The 15,660-nt window shown below is 37.8% G+C and overlaps 1 protein-coding gene across 1 annotated transcript in view; it reads left to right on the top strand.

Moving 5' to 3' along the window:
• Window positions 1-14,718, top strand: part of LOC143330279 (kinesin heavy chain-like) — a 30,716-nt gene extending 15,998 nt beyond the window's left edge. The window contains exons 13-26 of the mRNA XM_076746719.1: window positions 104-172; window positions 288-494; window positions 3,201-3,347; window positions 4,048-4,236; window positions 5,233-5,350; window positions 5,530-5,606; window positions 6,928-7,037; window positions 7,405-7,506; window positions 8,083-8,143; window positions 8,249-8,320; window positions 9,683-9,787; window positions 11,106-11,322; window positions 11,616-11,783; window positions 12,318-14,718. Of these exons, the coding sequence (XP_076602834.1) occupies window positions 104-172; window positions 288-494; window positions 3,201-3,347; window positions 4,048-4,236; window positions 5,233-5,350; window positions 5,530-5,606; window positions 6,928-7,037; window positions 7,405-7,506; window positions 8,083-8,143; window positions 8,249-8,320; window positions 9,683-9,787; window positions 11,106-11,322; window positions 11,616-11,776 (1,635 nt within the window). The 3' untranslated portion in view covers window positions 11,777-11,783; window positions 12,318-14,718. The remainder of the gene's footprint in view (window positions 1-103; window positions 173-287; window positions 495-3,200; window positions 3,348-4,047; window positions 4,237-5,232; window positions 5,351-5,529; window positions 5,607-6,927; window positions 7,038-7,404; window positions 7,507-8,082; window positions 8,144-8,248; window positions 8,321-9,682; window positions 9,788-11,105; window positions 11,323-11,615; window positions 11,784-12,317) is intronic.
• The last annotated feature ends 942 nt before the right edge of the window (window positions 14,719-15,660 follow it).

The raw sequence follows: 15,660 nt of genomic DNA, 5'->3' as shown, positions 1-15,660 counted from the left end.
CTAGAAAACTGAACTAGAAGGTGAGCATTTCCCATACAATCTCAGACCATTTTGTTCTCTTGCTGTTTGTGAAACATCAAACATCTGTTAACTTATGTTTCAGGATGATGAGATCAACCAGCACAGTCAGACAGCCGAGAAACTCAAACAGCAGCTGATCGATCAGGATGAGGTGAGTCTCACCTGAACGTTACAGCCTCTGCTGTGTAGACCTCCAGTGCACTGTGTATCTAACCATGTATCAGTGTAGCATCATCCATTCACCTTTTCATAATGTGTCCACCCAGCTGCTGGTGTCGAGCCGGCAGGACTATGAGCGTTTGCAGGAGGAGCTATCACGACTGCAGAGAGACAGTGACTCAGCCAAAGAGGAGGTGAAGGAGGTGCTGCAGGCCCTGGAGGAGCTTGCTGTCAACTACGACCACAAGAGCCAGGAGGTGGAAAACAAGAATTTCTGCAATGAACAGCTGAACGAAGAGCTTTCACACAAAACTGTGAGTCTACAAGAAACAAGGGTCAGAATGTTACGTTAGGACAGAAAGATGGTAGGTTGTTAGAAAGTTAGGATGATAGATTGTTAGGACACAGTGTTGAGCAAGTTATTTTAAAAATTTTATATATTACATATCACTAAGTACTTTCATACAACTCCATTTTCAAAAACATTTCAACGTAGTGTAAAACATATATATAACAGAATGTGATATATGTTAACATATACTCAAATGAAAACAATACATTTACTGTTTTACCTCATCAACTGAACTGAAAACATGCTTACTCTGATTTTGATGCCACCAACACGTTTCAAACAAGTCTGGTAAAGTTCTGGAATGCTCCAGAAGCACCTGTTTGGAACATTCCACAGGTAAACAGGTTCATTGTTAACAGGTTGGTAGTATCATGATTGGGTATGAAGGGGCATCCTCAAAAAGCTCAGTCATTCGCAAGTGAGGGTGGAGCGAGGTTCGCCACTTTGGGAAGAACTGCATGCAGTGTTACAGCAGTGTGGTTTTGTAGTGAAAGAGTTCAGGTACTAGACTGGCTACCTGCAGTCCAGACCTGTCTCCCACTGAAAATGTGTGGAGCGTTATGAAGCACAAGATTCGACAACAGAGACCCCAAACTGTTGAGCAACTGAAGTCGTATATCAGTACAAATGGAAAGAATTTCACTCTAAAAACTTCAGCAATTAGTGTCCTCAACGCTTATTGAGTGCTGTTAAAAGCTGATGAAACATAGTGGTAAACAACCTTTTAAAGTGCTGCATGTATCAAATTCAGAGTGAGTGCATATGTAGAAAATACAGTAGTTTATCAGTTTGAACATTAAATATCTTGCCCATGTAACATATTCAATTGAATTTGCAAATGATTGCATTGTTTTTATGTTTTACCCAATGTCACAGCTTTTTTGGAATTGGGGTTGTAAGTAACATCACAATATTATTGTCTTTGTGGAGTAATGCAAAGCACTGATTAAGATAACACTTGATCAATCTCCCATAGGGGAAATTTGGGTGTTATCAGCAGCAGCAGCAGCAGTAGTATCAGAAGTACAAAATGACATCGAAAGGAATAAAATACAAAATAGAAAATGAAAAAAATCAAAACACTGTATATATACATTCTATACAAGAGAGTACAGTGTTTTTTTCAGTATTGCACATTGGATAAAAAAAGTATGTAGCAGTATATAAATTTTAATGCTAATGGAAAAAAATAAACAATGGAGAATTGCACATGGGTTTAGACTTGCACACGGGTCAAGTACAGTGTTTTTCACTATGCACATTAGTTTAAAAAATATGTACCAGTACATAGAAAAAAAAATATGTATATGCATAGACTTGATACAAGAATATACAAATGCAATATTGAAAAAAAAATGTAATATTGCACTAGATATTGCATGAGATGTAATGGCATGATGATGAAGACATAGAATCACACAGTGCAAAACAGTGCAGAGCAGTAAGTACGTATACACAGTGCTGCATTAGACAAAACTAGAGTTCAACAATATGACCGCAGTTGGAATGAAGGACCTGCAGTAGTGTTCCTTCCTAGTGGATGCAGCAGTCTGCTGCTGAAGGTGCTGCTTAGGGTCCCCACCGTGTCATGCAGGGGGTGGGATGGGTTGTCCACAATTGATGTCAGCTTGGCTAACATCACTCTCTCACCCACATGGTTGATGGTCTCCAGAGGGCAGTCCAGGACAGAGCCAGCTCTCCTGACCAGTTTGTTCTGTCTTTTCCCATCCCTCTCAAAGCTTCCACAGCCCCAGCAGACCACTGCATAGAAAACTGCAGATACCACCACAGGGTTATAAAATGTTTTTAACAGTGTCCTACCTATTCCAAAGGACCTCACTCTTTTTAGCAGGTGGACACAACTTTGGCCCTTCCTGTACAGGACATTTGTGTTAGTCAAGTCCACCTTGTTGTTGAGGTGAACACCCAGGTATTTGTAATCCCCCACAATCTCAATGTCCAAACCCTAGATGTTCACCGATGTAGACTGTGGTACCTCCTTTTGGAAATCAATCACCTTCTCCTTTGTTTTGCTGGTGTTTATGTGCAGATGGTTCAGTCCACACCAGCTGACAGAGTTGGTTATGACCTCCTTGTATTCCAGTTTGTTCCCCTGTGATACACATCCAAAGTTGGCTGTATCATCGGAGAACTTCTGGATGTGACAACTGTCAGTGTTGTGTCTGAAGTGTGATGTGTAGAAGGTGAAGAGGACATTGCTTTTATATTTCATTCACAATAACTGCAGAAGTATGATGTGTTATATTTGTCTACATATTGCAATCATATTATGGTTTGTAATAATAATGCTATTGCTACTCAGTAGGATCAGACTAATTTTCCAACTCACATCTCAACAGATTTGCTCCCATTTTAATCTCTGCACGGGCTCTGTGTACACTTGGACCTCAGCTATGTCTCACAGGTGTAACCACAACCTGAAGCATTTATTTATGCTTCAAGTGTATTTTTTCCACAATGCATGATAAAACGGCAGATTGATGCCCAATAAACAGGTACCAAATAAATATATTTACGTTTTGCAACCTTGTCAGAACAGAGTGCCAATGTTGGGATGGTTGGACAGTGCAATGATAGGATTCTCTTTCATGCTTGAAATGTGTATGTTTTGTAGAAATTGGCTCTTGTTCTTGTTCTTTGTTTCCAGGTGAGTCTGGAAGCAGTTCAACGGGAGTTGTCCACCCTGCAGGAGATCAGTTCTCATCATAAGAAGAGGTCAGCAGAGATCCTCAGTCTGCTTCTCAGAGACCTCAGTGACATCGGCAGCATCCTCGGTACCACTGATCTCAAAGCTGTAAGACTGAAACTCTACTTTCATGTCACATTTCCATCATCATATGCTACCACTAATGCTCATTTTACATGTCTATGCTATATACTGACAATTGTTTTCATTATTGATTAATTAAATTACGTTAAATAAAATTATGAATTGCCCTGCAATCGACTGGTGACCGGTTCAGGGTGTACCCGGCCTCTCGCCCATTGACAGCTGGGATAGGCTCCAGCCCCCTGCAACCCCGAAAGGGATAGGCGGTTATAGAAAATGAATGAATGAAAATTATGAATTAAAAGTAATGAAAAATACTCATCCAAATTGACACGTTCAGTTTTGCTTTATTTGTTGATGTGATGATCCAAAACCCTGAGGTATTTCAGTTTTAATCAAGTATGTTAAACTACAGCAGAATGTTCTTACTTTTCAGAAGCTGGAACCCGTAAACATTTGAACATTTTTGTGCCAAGCTCAACTTTAGTGAAATTTGACATTTGAATTCCCGTCAATGACCAATACATCCTGACGGAGCTTAGCCCTTCCTATCGTAGCTTACTTTGTCACCAATCAGTTCTACCAAAGCACCTCTGTCAGAGCATTAACTGCTCTACCACAGAGACCTGGTTTACACAGTTACGAGGCATGACGACATCATGCTAATACAGCTTTTAATAACCCTTGGAGTCTTAGTGTCACATTAGCATGCCTCTTTCTTCAGATGACAGAGGCAAGTGGAGTTATGGAGGAGGAGTTCACCACAGCTCGTCTCTATGTCAGCAAGATGAAGTCGGAGGTAAAATCTCTTGTGAACCGCAGCAAACAACTGGAGGTCAACCTGACAGAAAACAACTGCAGGATGGACGCCAACGAGAAGGAGCTCAGCACTTGTCAGCTGCTTGTCTCGCAGGTGACAGATTACATGGTTGAAATGAGAAATTCAGGTGTTTACCTTATTGGATAAATTAATGGATGATAATATATCAGTGTATTTTGTAATGGATTATCTGCGCAGAATCAGAATCAGCTTTATTGGCCAAGTCAAGTCACCCCTGTCTGCGAGGTTAAGTGTGACAGAGGACTAGAGATCTCAACTTCCTTGACACCTTTTGTAAAATAATTTGTATGGTCACTGGCAGTATCAGTGCCATTGATACTGCCTGTGAGCACAACTCATGTATGTTAGTGAAAGTATGATCAACACTGGATGAAGGATTAACACCATCCATTGCTGTAGAAATTCTAGTAGGTAAAGGCACAACCTGGATGGCATTGTGAGCATTGGCCATGCAAATCAACTTTTTAGATAATGGATTTTTTTTAGAAAACCAGTCAATAGTTGGGTAACCAAAAAGGAAAATATTTTTACTTTATTTCTCTATATTTAGAGTTTCATTTATTCTATCCAAATAGTTCAGTTTAGAACTGGGTGGCCTGCAACAACAACCAACCAAAGTAGGCATATAGTATGGATGATGAATCTGTAGCCATATTAGTACAATGTCAGTGCACATAATATCTTTTCATAACACAACTGGAATGTGCTCATGAACATAAAATGCAACTCGACCACCATATTTGTCCCTTTCTGTTGTGTATAACCTATCTCCTAAATATCATCCCGGTGTGTTTCTGACAAAGTAAAACATGAATGTTGTCTTAGGGGCAGATTCTGGCAATCTCATGAACCTTGTTCCTGAGGCTGCGTGTATCTAAATGAGCTACAGCCAAACCCTTTTTTGGTAGCATTAATAGCAAAGACATAGTTTTGTTATTTGGACGCATAACACCAACAAAAACGGCATAAAAAGTAAAGATAGAATTTTACAATAGCTGGTGACTGAGGTTGTTCACAACATTATTACTATATCAATGCTAAATAACCATCCTCAGTTTAATTTTGAAGCTTCAGGCGAAGATTACGTCTTTGACAGAAGACCTGCAGAAGGTGGAGCAGAAGAAGAGGAAGCTGGAGGAGAGTCAGGATGCTCTGATGGAGGAGATGGCCAAACTCCATGCTCAAGGTGAGACAATATCACATTGGTAACAGGAGGCACTGCTCTCTGACTGGCTGGCAGCTGTCTGTTAACATCAAACACAGTTCAACAGACTAGAGATAAGAGACTCTCAGTTTGTTCTGACATAAAATCTTTGTTACAAAACATCTTAGAATAAAAACTGGTATGTGCATGTATGTGTCCAGGTCAAATGCATGAGGTGATGGTGATGGACAAAGAGAAAGAACACATGAGCAGACTAAAAGATGCGGTGGAGATGAAGGTAAAAATCATCCAGTCATGTTCTCAATTTCTAAAATTACACGTCAATGTACTTGGAAGACCCGAGTTCTTGTGAAAATACAAAAGTAAAAAACTTACTTACAGTGAAAGTGGTTCTAACTGACTACATGATTGTTCACATGCTCAACCATCTTCAGAAACCTCTGCAGCTTTCTGACTGATAATTGATGTTAGTCTGTATGTTTCTTATTGTAAACAACTTAAAAAAAAGCATAAAAATAGTCAATGTATGTATCTAGTATTCCTCAGGGGTCAAATTTTGTTTCTAATTTACATGAATGATCTACCTGTTATTTGTAAACTGATACTGAATATTTTATTTGCAGATGACACTAGTACCTTTTCCTTAAAGGTGCTTTGGGGAATTTTCAGAAAACCATTGTCATGTTGTATATCGTTAAAGACACAGGTGACTAGGTATTAAACTTGGGAGTGATACACTTGAGTTTAATGTGGTGTCTGTCTTTGCTCTGATACCTGATCAATCTGACCAGCTGCAGCATCCAGTCAATAACTGATATCCCAATAAGGGGGGTGGTTGGCTGGTTCAAAAGACTTCCTGGAAAACTGCTCTCATGTATCCTCGCTCATGGCTTCCCAAAGATCTCTCCTCGTTCCTCAGAGTAGAAAGAAGAGCTTTGAGATGGCCTTCAAGATAACCAAGCACCAAATGTGGATGAATCCTTTAATTAAGCCCTTAATGAACAAATGAAGTAGATTTTCTTCAAGTTTCTCCTTAATTTCCACATTAATGTGAAATATTTATTGAGTTTAAGGTGTTTAATTTGATCTGATTCAATATTTAACAGGTTTACAGATTTTAGATTCAAGGCAAATTAATGAAAATATTCATGGACTGAAGTATGTTAATGGATTCATATACAATATATCATAACATAATGTTTTAAAGTTTAAACATTACAATGGACATAATAACTTTTGACATTAACTTTATTTTTTGTTCATTTTATTTTAACCCCCAAAAAAAAATGACTACAATACTTTCCTTTTTGATAAAGCTTACACTTTGGATTGGCTTAGTCACCAAGTGCTTGCTCATAAGGGACTTGTCTGGTCACTGGACATTAAACAGTATGGTTTACACCTACCCTGCATGGAAAGTGTTGTGAGACAACTTGTGATTTGGTGCTGTGTAAAGTTGAATTTAATTGCACTGTTGTAGGTAAACAAAGAAAGTTAAAGAACTGAAGTGTCTGGATGTATGTAATTGAAGCAGGTTGGAGAACTTAAGCATTAGAAAACTGAAGCTAGCTGAAACATACCTGCTGTGTGTTCTGTAGAGGACTCTGGAGGAACAGATGGAGAACCACAGAGAGGTTCATCACAAACAGCTGAGTCGCCTTCGAGACGAGATTGAGCAGAAGCAGAGAAACGTTGACCAACTCAAAGAGTACGTTATTGATTGTAACAACTGATCAGTGACTGAAGGTTTGTTTGCAGCTGCTCTGTAGTTTTTGGTCATCACTGGGAATAATGTTGTCTCTTTATTCATTAAACATAACTGTGTGAGACAGGGTTAATTTTGGCATTATGGCATTATGATTATTAGTATTTTCACAAAGTGACTCAGTTTTTGTCACATATTAGTTATTTGATTTCTTTTAGTTTTGATTCACAAAAGTAAAGCTATTGTAGTTCAGTTTTTCTATGTGAATTTTTATTACTTCCAAGCATTTTGAGGGTGCAGCTGTAGAGATGTGGTGGCAATAATGGCGCATAAATGAATGTGCTGTATGAATAAGTTTTGTTTTTTTTAGTATGAATCAGGCGCTGCAGCTGGAGAACAGGAAGCTTCAGTCAGACTTTGACAAACTGAGAGCTGAAGATCACAACAAAGACCAGAAACTCCAGAAACTGCTGTAAGTTTGTCCCTTTGTGCTCACCATAGACTCAACAGCTACCTCTGCTGCTTTTACACAAACATCGTACATTTCCCACTCTCAAAAACATCCTACATTTCCCATTCTCATTAAATGCTGAGTGGAAGCTGTAAATTAAAAAAGTCAAAATATCTTGAAAAAAGTTGTTCTCCTGGCTGAGAGGTAAAAGTTGGTGATTGGATAAATCAGAAATCTGTGATTTCCATCATGTTTTTCACATGGTTTTGCATCATTTGACCTTTGACTGGTGCTCTTTTAATGATGTCATCTCATTGTGTCCTCTTCTGCAATGGTTTAATGGCATCAGCTGGAAAATTCGCCCCATCAGCTGTTTATCTCCATCAACCAAGTGAAGTCACAAAATTTGAACTACATTTTTATGGAAATTTGCCAATTCATTTACATTAGAAACTTCAGTGGGCAGCCATAGTTTCTCTTCATCTGTCTGATAATTTTATTAAATCCAGATTCAGATTTTCTTTGTTATAGTATAATGATAATGATGCTAATATTGTCAGACTTTTTTTAATTAACCTCAGACTCTGTGTGATTCAGGTTCCTTAATGAGAAGAGAGAACAAGCCAAAGAGGACCTGAAGGGTTTGGAGGAGACTGTGGTAAGTAGATTTTTTCTTTTTTTTATTTATTTATTTTTTTTCCTTTGACATGTGATCTTTATCTCCAGCAGTGACACATCAGCTGACTTACGTTTCACCCAACAGGCCAAAGAGCTTCAGATGCTGAACAACCTTCGCAAAGTCTTCATCCAGGACATTGGTGCTCGAGTCCATCATGTAAGAAAACCACCAGAATGTTTGTTTGATCAGTCCAAACAGAAGCTGATTTATTGATTATCTCTCTAGCACAAAGCTTGTTTCAATTTATCATCAACCAGACGACAAGACAACAACCAGAGTCTGTTTTCATCAAACATCACAGAATCTGTGAAAGCTGAAAGTTACATGACTACTAAGACCAGTCCACATCATCCAAACCAAGACAGCCCCCATTAGGTTTGTAAAATGTTTTGGTCAGCAGTAAAGAAAGGTGAACAAATAGTGCAGCTCAGTGCTGTTTCTAACATCATTTAATACAAGTGTAGTGTCTAAGATTGAGATCTGTGTTGTAGTCTAAATCCTGACCGCTGTGGCTGGCAGAATTTTCACAATGGGTGAGAGTTTAGTTTTTCATATTTTCAGTTGTGTTAATTTTGTCTACTGTTCTTAGTCTTAGTCCTGAGATCAAAAGTAAATGTTTTAGTTTTAGTCATTTAAATAATATTTATATTAAATAAGAGAATTCAACTTCCAATAAATTTAACACAGGGCACAACCTTCAAAGAAGTTTGGTCAGTATATTTAAAATTCTTATTAGTTGAATTATACTTAACAAGCAACTTGCTTTGTGGCTGTCAAGTTAGCTGGCAGACTTGATGTTGTAGCTGCTCATGCTAATTAAGCTTGACAAGAAGCAAAGGGGACTGTGGTTTTCTTTGAATATCAGGAACAATAGCCTGATAAGTGATTGGAGGAGAGATGCAATTATAATAAAATGTAATGATTTACATTTCTCAATAAATGTTCAGTTCAATCCATGCAATGAAAAAACCAATGCCATTGGCAGACAGGCCTTGATTTAATTCTGTAATTTTTTTAGGCATTTGTGTTGCACTAGATTATGTGATATTAATGTGTTTACAGCTACTGCCCAACAGATTTTTCTTAATAAAATTAAAACTGTGAGTGAATAAAACTGTCAGTGAGACAATCTGAGCTGGCTTTTGTAGACATGAGACAGCAAAGACATCCCGTGTTCCCCTCTGCATCACGCAAATAGTCAGTCTAAAAAAAAATACTGTTTTCATGCATCTGTCTCCTCACCTGTCCAGGTGTTAGACAGTGATGACTATGATAATAACTGCTTTTCTACAGAGTGAATTTGTGATCCAGCTGGGAAATATGACAGTGGTGTGTCCTACATTTGAAACAATGGGTTGCAGTTCTTTTGATTCTCATCTTACATGGCCATCATCCTGTGTGTTTTAAGGATCATTTTGTTTCATTGTGAGGGTGAGATTTTGCATAGATGTCAGTCTGTGTGTTCAGTGATAAACCTGATCATCAGCACTGAGGTTTTCTTGTTTCTTCAATAAACAGAGTCCAGAGAATGACTGCGACGAGGCTGGTGGCAGTCTGGCTCAAAGACAGAGGATCATTTTCTTAGAAAATAACCTGGAGCAGCTCAGCAAGGTCCACAAACAGGTCAGTGAGACCCTCCCACCCTAGTTAGTCTTGTTAATCTGTTAAACTTTCTTTCCACTTCACATATCACAGTATATTCACAGTTTTCAATGATAACAGTGGCAGATTTATCATCATTTAAAGTCATTTTTAAAAAGAGAAAATGCGTTTTGTTTGTCATTTTGTCATGACAGATAGCTCAAAATACTGCATTACCTATGAGCCTCGACCACCATTGTCACGGAAAAGAAGCTATTATAGAGCATATTATATAACTATGTATTTAGTTAAACTTAGTTATATTTTAAGAATTACTGTTATTCCATGTTTATATGCTTAGTTATATTTTTTGAGAACATTCTCTTCTCTTAGTTGTCATTACTCATCCGTACTCTTCTTTATTGTAGATATTTTCTGTTTACGTGTATGTTTGAACTGCTGCTGCAACAAAATAATTTCCCATAAAGTAAAAGTCTAAGTCTAAGGCCAAGACGGCCTTGTCTTTGTAATGGATGTGGTTTTGAAAGTGTTTCCGGTACCAAGCATGTTGGCCAGAAAACACAAACACTCAGTGCAGATCTGCTGCAGGTCACTGTCATCACTTGGAGCCAGTTGCATTTGAATGACTGACAATAGTTTTAGTTATTAACCCTAACCCTTAGTTACTATTCTCTGCAGTGTTTCATGCCTTAATGCAGACCATCTGATATTGTGAATCTTCCCCAGTTTTTTACAGAAGATTCCATTCACTTCACACAACTTCTTTAGCATGGCAGCATGTCATTTCTTGCTCCACCTTTGTGTAAATAAAACTGCAGCAGCTAAACAACAGAGCAATTAAATGTCTCACAGCGAGGAATCTTACAATCTGCCAATTTCACCAAGTTCTTGAAGATGTGTGCAGTGCACTTGTTTTGGTAAAAAAGATGTATATGACGTTGATAGCAGCCCCACCTGTGCACGTAGTGTTGTCAAGTCATCTGAGCCTACATCGGACATGAGCTTCTGTCCGTCTGTTATGGCCTGCACAATTCAGTGAATCTAAGGAAGCCTGATGTAAATTTTATGTTCATGGACACAGACATAATATAGACAATCTCAATCTCTTTCTTGCACCTGCATACCAGTGAGTACACACCTTGGCCTTTGTGGTCTATCTATTGATCTATCAGTTGTATATTTTTGACAACTGATTTGGAACAGTTTTTGTGGTGTACATCACTTTTCTTTCCCCACCATAACCTTCCTCATGGATTCTGTATGTCTGATCTGATCTATTATGTTAAGGTTGCTTCTCAGAGACTTTTCCCCATTAAATTGAACCCTTTGTGTTCTCCAGCTGGTGCGGGACAATGCTGACCTTCGCTGTGAGCTGCCCAAGCTGGAGAAGCGTCTGCGAGCCACTGCAGAGCGAGTGAAAGCACTGGAGGCCGCTCTGAGAGATGCCAAAGAGTCAGCCATGAGGGACCGCAAACGCTATCAACAGGAAGTGGACCGCATTAAAGAGGCTGTCCGGTCCAAGAATGTCACCAGGAGAGTACACTCTGCTCAGATAGGTGAGGAAATGTTTGTTACAGCCCACAAAAACAGACTAAATATACGGAGGAGTCAAATCTTCTTACCAGCATGAGGGTTTGTCCTGAGGAGAGCTTGCATGACAGTTGACAGAGGAGCAGGGTCAGAAATTTTGGGAACAATTTACTTATTAGACTTTAGTGTCAAATTTTTGTCCTAATGGTGGTGCTGGAGGAAGTTCAAGAACTCACCTTGTGACTTGATCTAATCCTCTGTATTAGCTCATGTTTGAAGATGCCAACAGCTGATTCGCATGTCACCTGTCTCTGTGTAGCAAAGCCAATCAGAGCCGGACATCAGCATCATCAGAACACGTCCTCCTCTTCAGTTGTCAGGCCAACCATCCGAGGGGGGGGGGCGACGTCCAGTCCACGTCATCACTCCCCCCGGCAGCAGCAACAGCAACAACAACCCCGTCAGAGCCAGAGCAAGTAAGCTTAAGGTGAGTCACAACCACAACACAACAGCCATATCTTCAACCACAACAACCACAACCATAAAACAGCCATGTCAACAACCATAAAACAGCCATGTCAACAACCACAACAACCATAAAACAGCCATGTGAACAACCACAACAACCATAAAACACCAGCCACATCAACTACAACAACCATTAAAAAGCCATGTCAACAACCACAACAACCATTAAACAGCCATGTCAGCAACCATAACACAGCAGCCACATACTCCCACTCAGCAACCACAACAACCAGATCATCAACCACAAATACCACAACACTACAGCCATGTCATCAAATGCAGCAACCACAACATTAAAAATGTACAGTAAAAAAGGGAAAGAACAAATCTTTTGGACCTCTTTGTCCATCCTTAACTTTTACAAGTCATGCTTTCTGATGTCAGTGGGGCCTTAGAATGTAGTGTTGAAACCTTGAATTAACAATTACAAAAATAGTGGTCAGTTTTCAGTCTGCATGAAAAGGTTTATCACTTCCTTTTTCTTCTTTCACAGGTAGCTGACATTTCTGGATCAGTTTCCTTTTCTGTGGATCTTTGGATTTCTGAGCTCTCATGCTCTCACCATTCTGCCTTTACTGGAACCAGTTTCCTTGTTTCTACGATTTAACACTTTCACATCCATTCCGTCTCAACTGCCAGCAAGTGCTTTATTTCCTTCTCTGAGTCTTCTCAACTCTCTGACTTTTGTCTTGTCTTTTTCCGACAGAAAATCATGCAGCTCTGGTGCTTTGTTTGTCAGAATGAATAAATTCAGAGTTTAATCTATTAAATGATGAATTTAATGAGCAGTTTAATGAGTAAACAAGGCTAATAATTAGTTCAATAACAAGCTAAATAAGTTAACTTGGGCTTTTTCTGTTAACAGGAGTTGGATGATAATGGACTAATGTAGACCAATGTGTTGACCCATGTCTTGATATGGAAATCCACGTTTTCAAAAATTAATGAAATTAGGAACAATGCAAATAGATAAGTACAGGGTAATGAAAAATATGAGATACTAAGTCAGTATTTCAGATTTTAGGCCAAAATTATGGATGACTCAGCATTTTGATTAATTTACATTAGTGGACTAAATTTAATTTGAAATTTTAATTTCATTTTGAGTCAAAATTTAGATTATGTGACATAACTCATACTTTTTGGACAGTCCCTTATCAGGATGAATGTAGAGGGTTTTGCTTACATATATACAATATATAATCTAATAGTATTTCTTCCACATATCAGTAAAAGCTCTACAGACTGATTGAAGTATGAGACAATTAGTCTACATCCTGTTCTAACTCCTTTGTTCTGACGATTGTTTACATCAGTCTTTTAGTAATATGTCATTAACACTTTACACTAATAAAAGATAAAAGTATATCTTTCCATTGTTTTACACAGTTCTTCATCTTAAAAGTGTCTCACCAGGAAAATACATACATGATCCATTAGGAATGGCAAAATAAAAATCATCATGAAGAACTCATGATAAAGCATGAGTGTAAGTCCACTGTTAGGTTTCACAATGGCCCCAATACTGTCATATAACAGGTCTATTATGATATTTGGACTTATAATCAATATTTATAATGACATCTTTCAACGAATTAGGAAAACCAAATAAAACAATAGTTATGGTAAGTCAAATAATCTTGACTTTGATAATTAATTAAAGTTAATGAATAATGATTAAGCCATATAATGAAATAAAGTATTTTCCTTATTCCTGGCGTTTAATCGTTTTTTCATTCTCCTGGCCTGAAGGTTTTATCACACTGACAGATTTTTTTTTAAATTAATATGTAGTTCAGAGCTGTTGTATGAATTTAATTTATGATTTATTTTTTTACTTTGTTGGAACAGTATTCATCAGCTTAGTATTTCTATCTGTGTAATATTTTGACAGTGTAAAACAGTGTTGACCTGCTGCTGTGTGTCATTGTAAGCTGTTGTAACTGGATTCCTCAGAAAGCATCATGAACACTGTGTGCCTGAGCACCTTTAAGGCTTTTTGGTTGAACCACAGTGATTGTCTGTTTATGGGCTTTTGGTATTATTATATTGTGCTGTAATTGTTGTGTATTATGCAGTATGTTGACTGAATCCCAAGACAATAATTGGGAACAGTCGTGAGGACATAAACCTGCTCACTTCACCAATGTATAAGTAGTTGAATAAACACTTAGATTCCTTGTTGGACATTTGAACTGACTGATCATCACAAATGTATTATTATTATTGTTATTATCATTAATCACTGCTGACATATTTTAAAGCTCGAACACAAAAGTTAATGATGCTCCTTACTGACATCTTGCCATCTCCTGTATTTATGGTGTAATGCACCTTACTCCACCCCTTACAAAGAATTTAAAAAACAGCATATAAACATTGTCAGTAGTATGGAGACATACAAATATTTGTACTCAGAAGTTTTACAGTGTATTATTACCAATGCATTGACTATTGACTCACACAAATAACTCCTTATGGTATGTTACACGACACTTGTTAGCTGTTGACATGTCACCCTTGTCAACCATTAAGAGCATTATGAAACATTTCACTCAACATGTATGAATGAATTTTACATTGCATTGTGAAACATTCGTTAACTGTTGACACCAGTCAATGAATCTTAGGGAGCATCATGAAACATTTATTAACTAATGTAATGGAAAAAAAATCTTACAGTTCAACAAGGACAAAAAAGACAAGAAAATAAATATAAAAAACTGAATAGTTTATTTCAATCTTATGGCTCGTCATGAAAGAGTTATTAACCGTTGACACTGGTAAACACATCATACGACCTGTTGTAAGACATTTACTAACTGTTGACACCAGCGGAAAAATGTTATGTTTCATCATGAAGCATTTATTAAATCTTGACATAGGTGAATGAATCATACGTGGTCACTCATCTCTGGAACACCCTACCTGATGACCTGATGGCAGCTGAGAGTGCTGCTACTAAAGCAGATTGAAGACCTACCTTTCTAATCTGGCTGTTCATTGAACCTTATTACTTTTATTAATTTCTCTTATTACTTTTATTTATTTCTCTTTCCTTTGTTCGATTGTTTTTACCTGTTTTACAACTTGGTCTGTCCTTTTTATTCTATTTTTATTTTTGCCATCGTTTCCCTCTTCGTAACCTACTTTTTATGTCTGATTTTACTTCATCGCATCTCCCCTTAGTGGTTTTACTATTTTATTCTCTTATTATTTTTATTTTCCTTTTAATACCTCATCTTACAATTCTGGTTTTACTCACATTATTTATAGTGGTTTTATTTTATTACTTATCTATATTAAGAATCTTGTATTATGTTTATTTGATTATTGATCATTTTTACATTTCAAAGTACCTTTGGCGTTTCCTCATTGCAGATTCATGAAAAGTTGTGATGGTGTTTCTTCATTTCCTGTTTTTATTGAATTAGTATTTTAAAATGGTCATTTAATTTCGGGGAGAACATGCAAACTTCTGTGTGGAGTTTGCTTGTTCTCCCCATGTTCACCTGGGGTATCCTCCAGTTAAAAAAAAAAAAAAAAACAACACTAAAAACATGCAAGAAGATCACCACGTGACCAATGGTGACGAAAGGAACTGGGTCCCCGGGCGCCGCTGTCGGCTGGCAGTCCACTGCTCCTGGTCTGCCGCGGAGGAAGGACTTTCCAAGATGGGTCAAATGCAGAGAAAATAATTTCACTATGCATGGCGTGTGTGTAGTCTCCCCCCTGTAGCATGTGTGCTGTGATAAATAAAAGTATATCTTACATCTTAATGTTTATGCTTAGATTGGGGTGATGTGCAGGGAATTAATGTGTTATAGCTTTGTATG

Source organism: Chaetodon auriga, chromosome 13 (assembly GCF_051107435.1).
Source record: "Chaetodon auriga isolate fChaAug3 chromosome 13, fChaAug3.hap1, whole genome shotgun sequence".
Lineage (NCBI taxonomy): Eukaryota > Metazoa > Chordata > Actinopteri > Chaetodontiformes > Chaetodontidae > Chaetodon > Chaetodon auriga.
The sequence above is the reverse complement of the archived record's forward strand: the minus strand, read 5'-3'. Positions and strand labels throughout refer to the sequence as shown.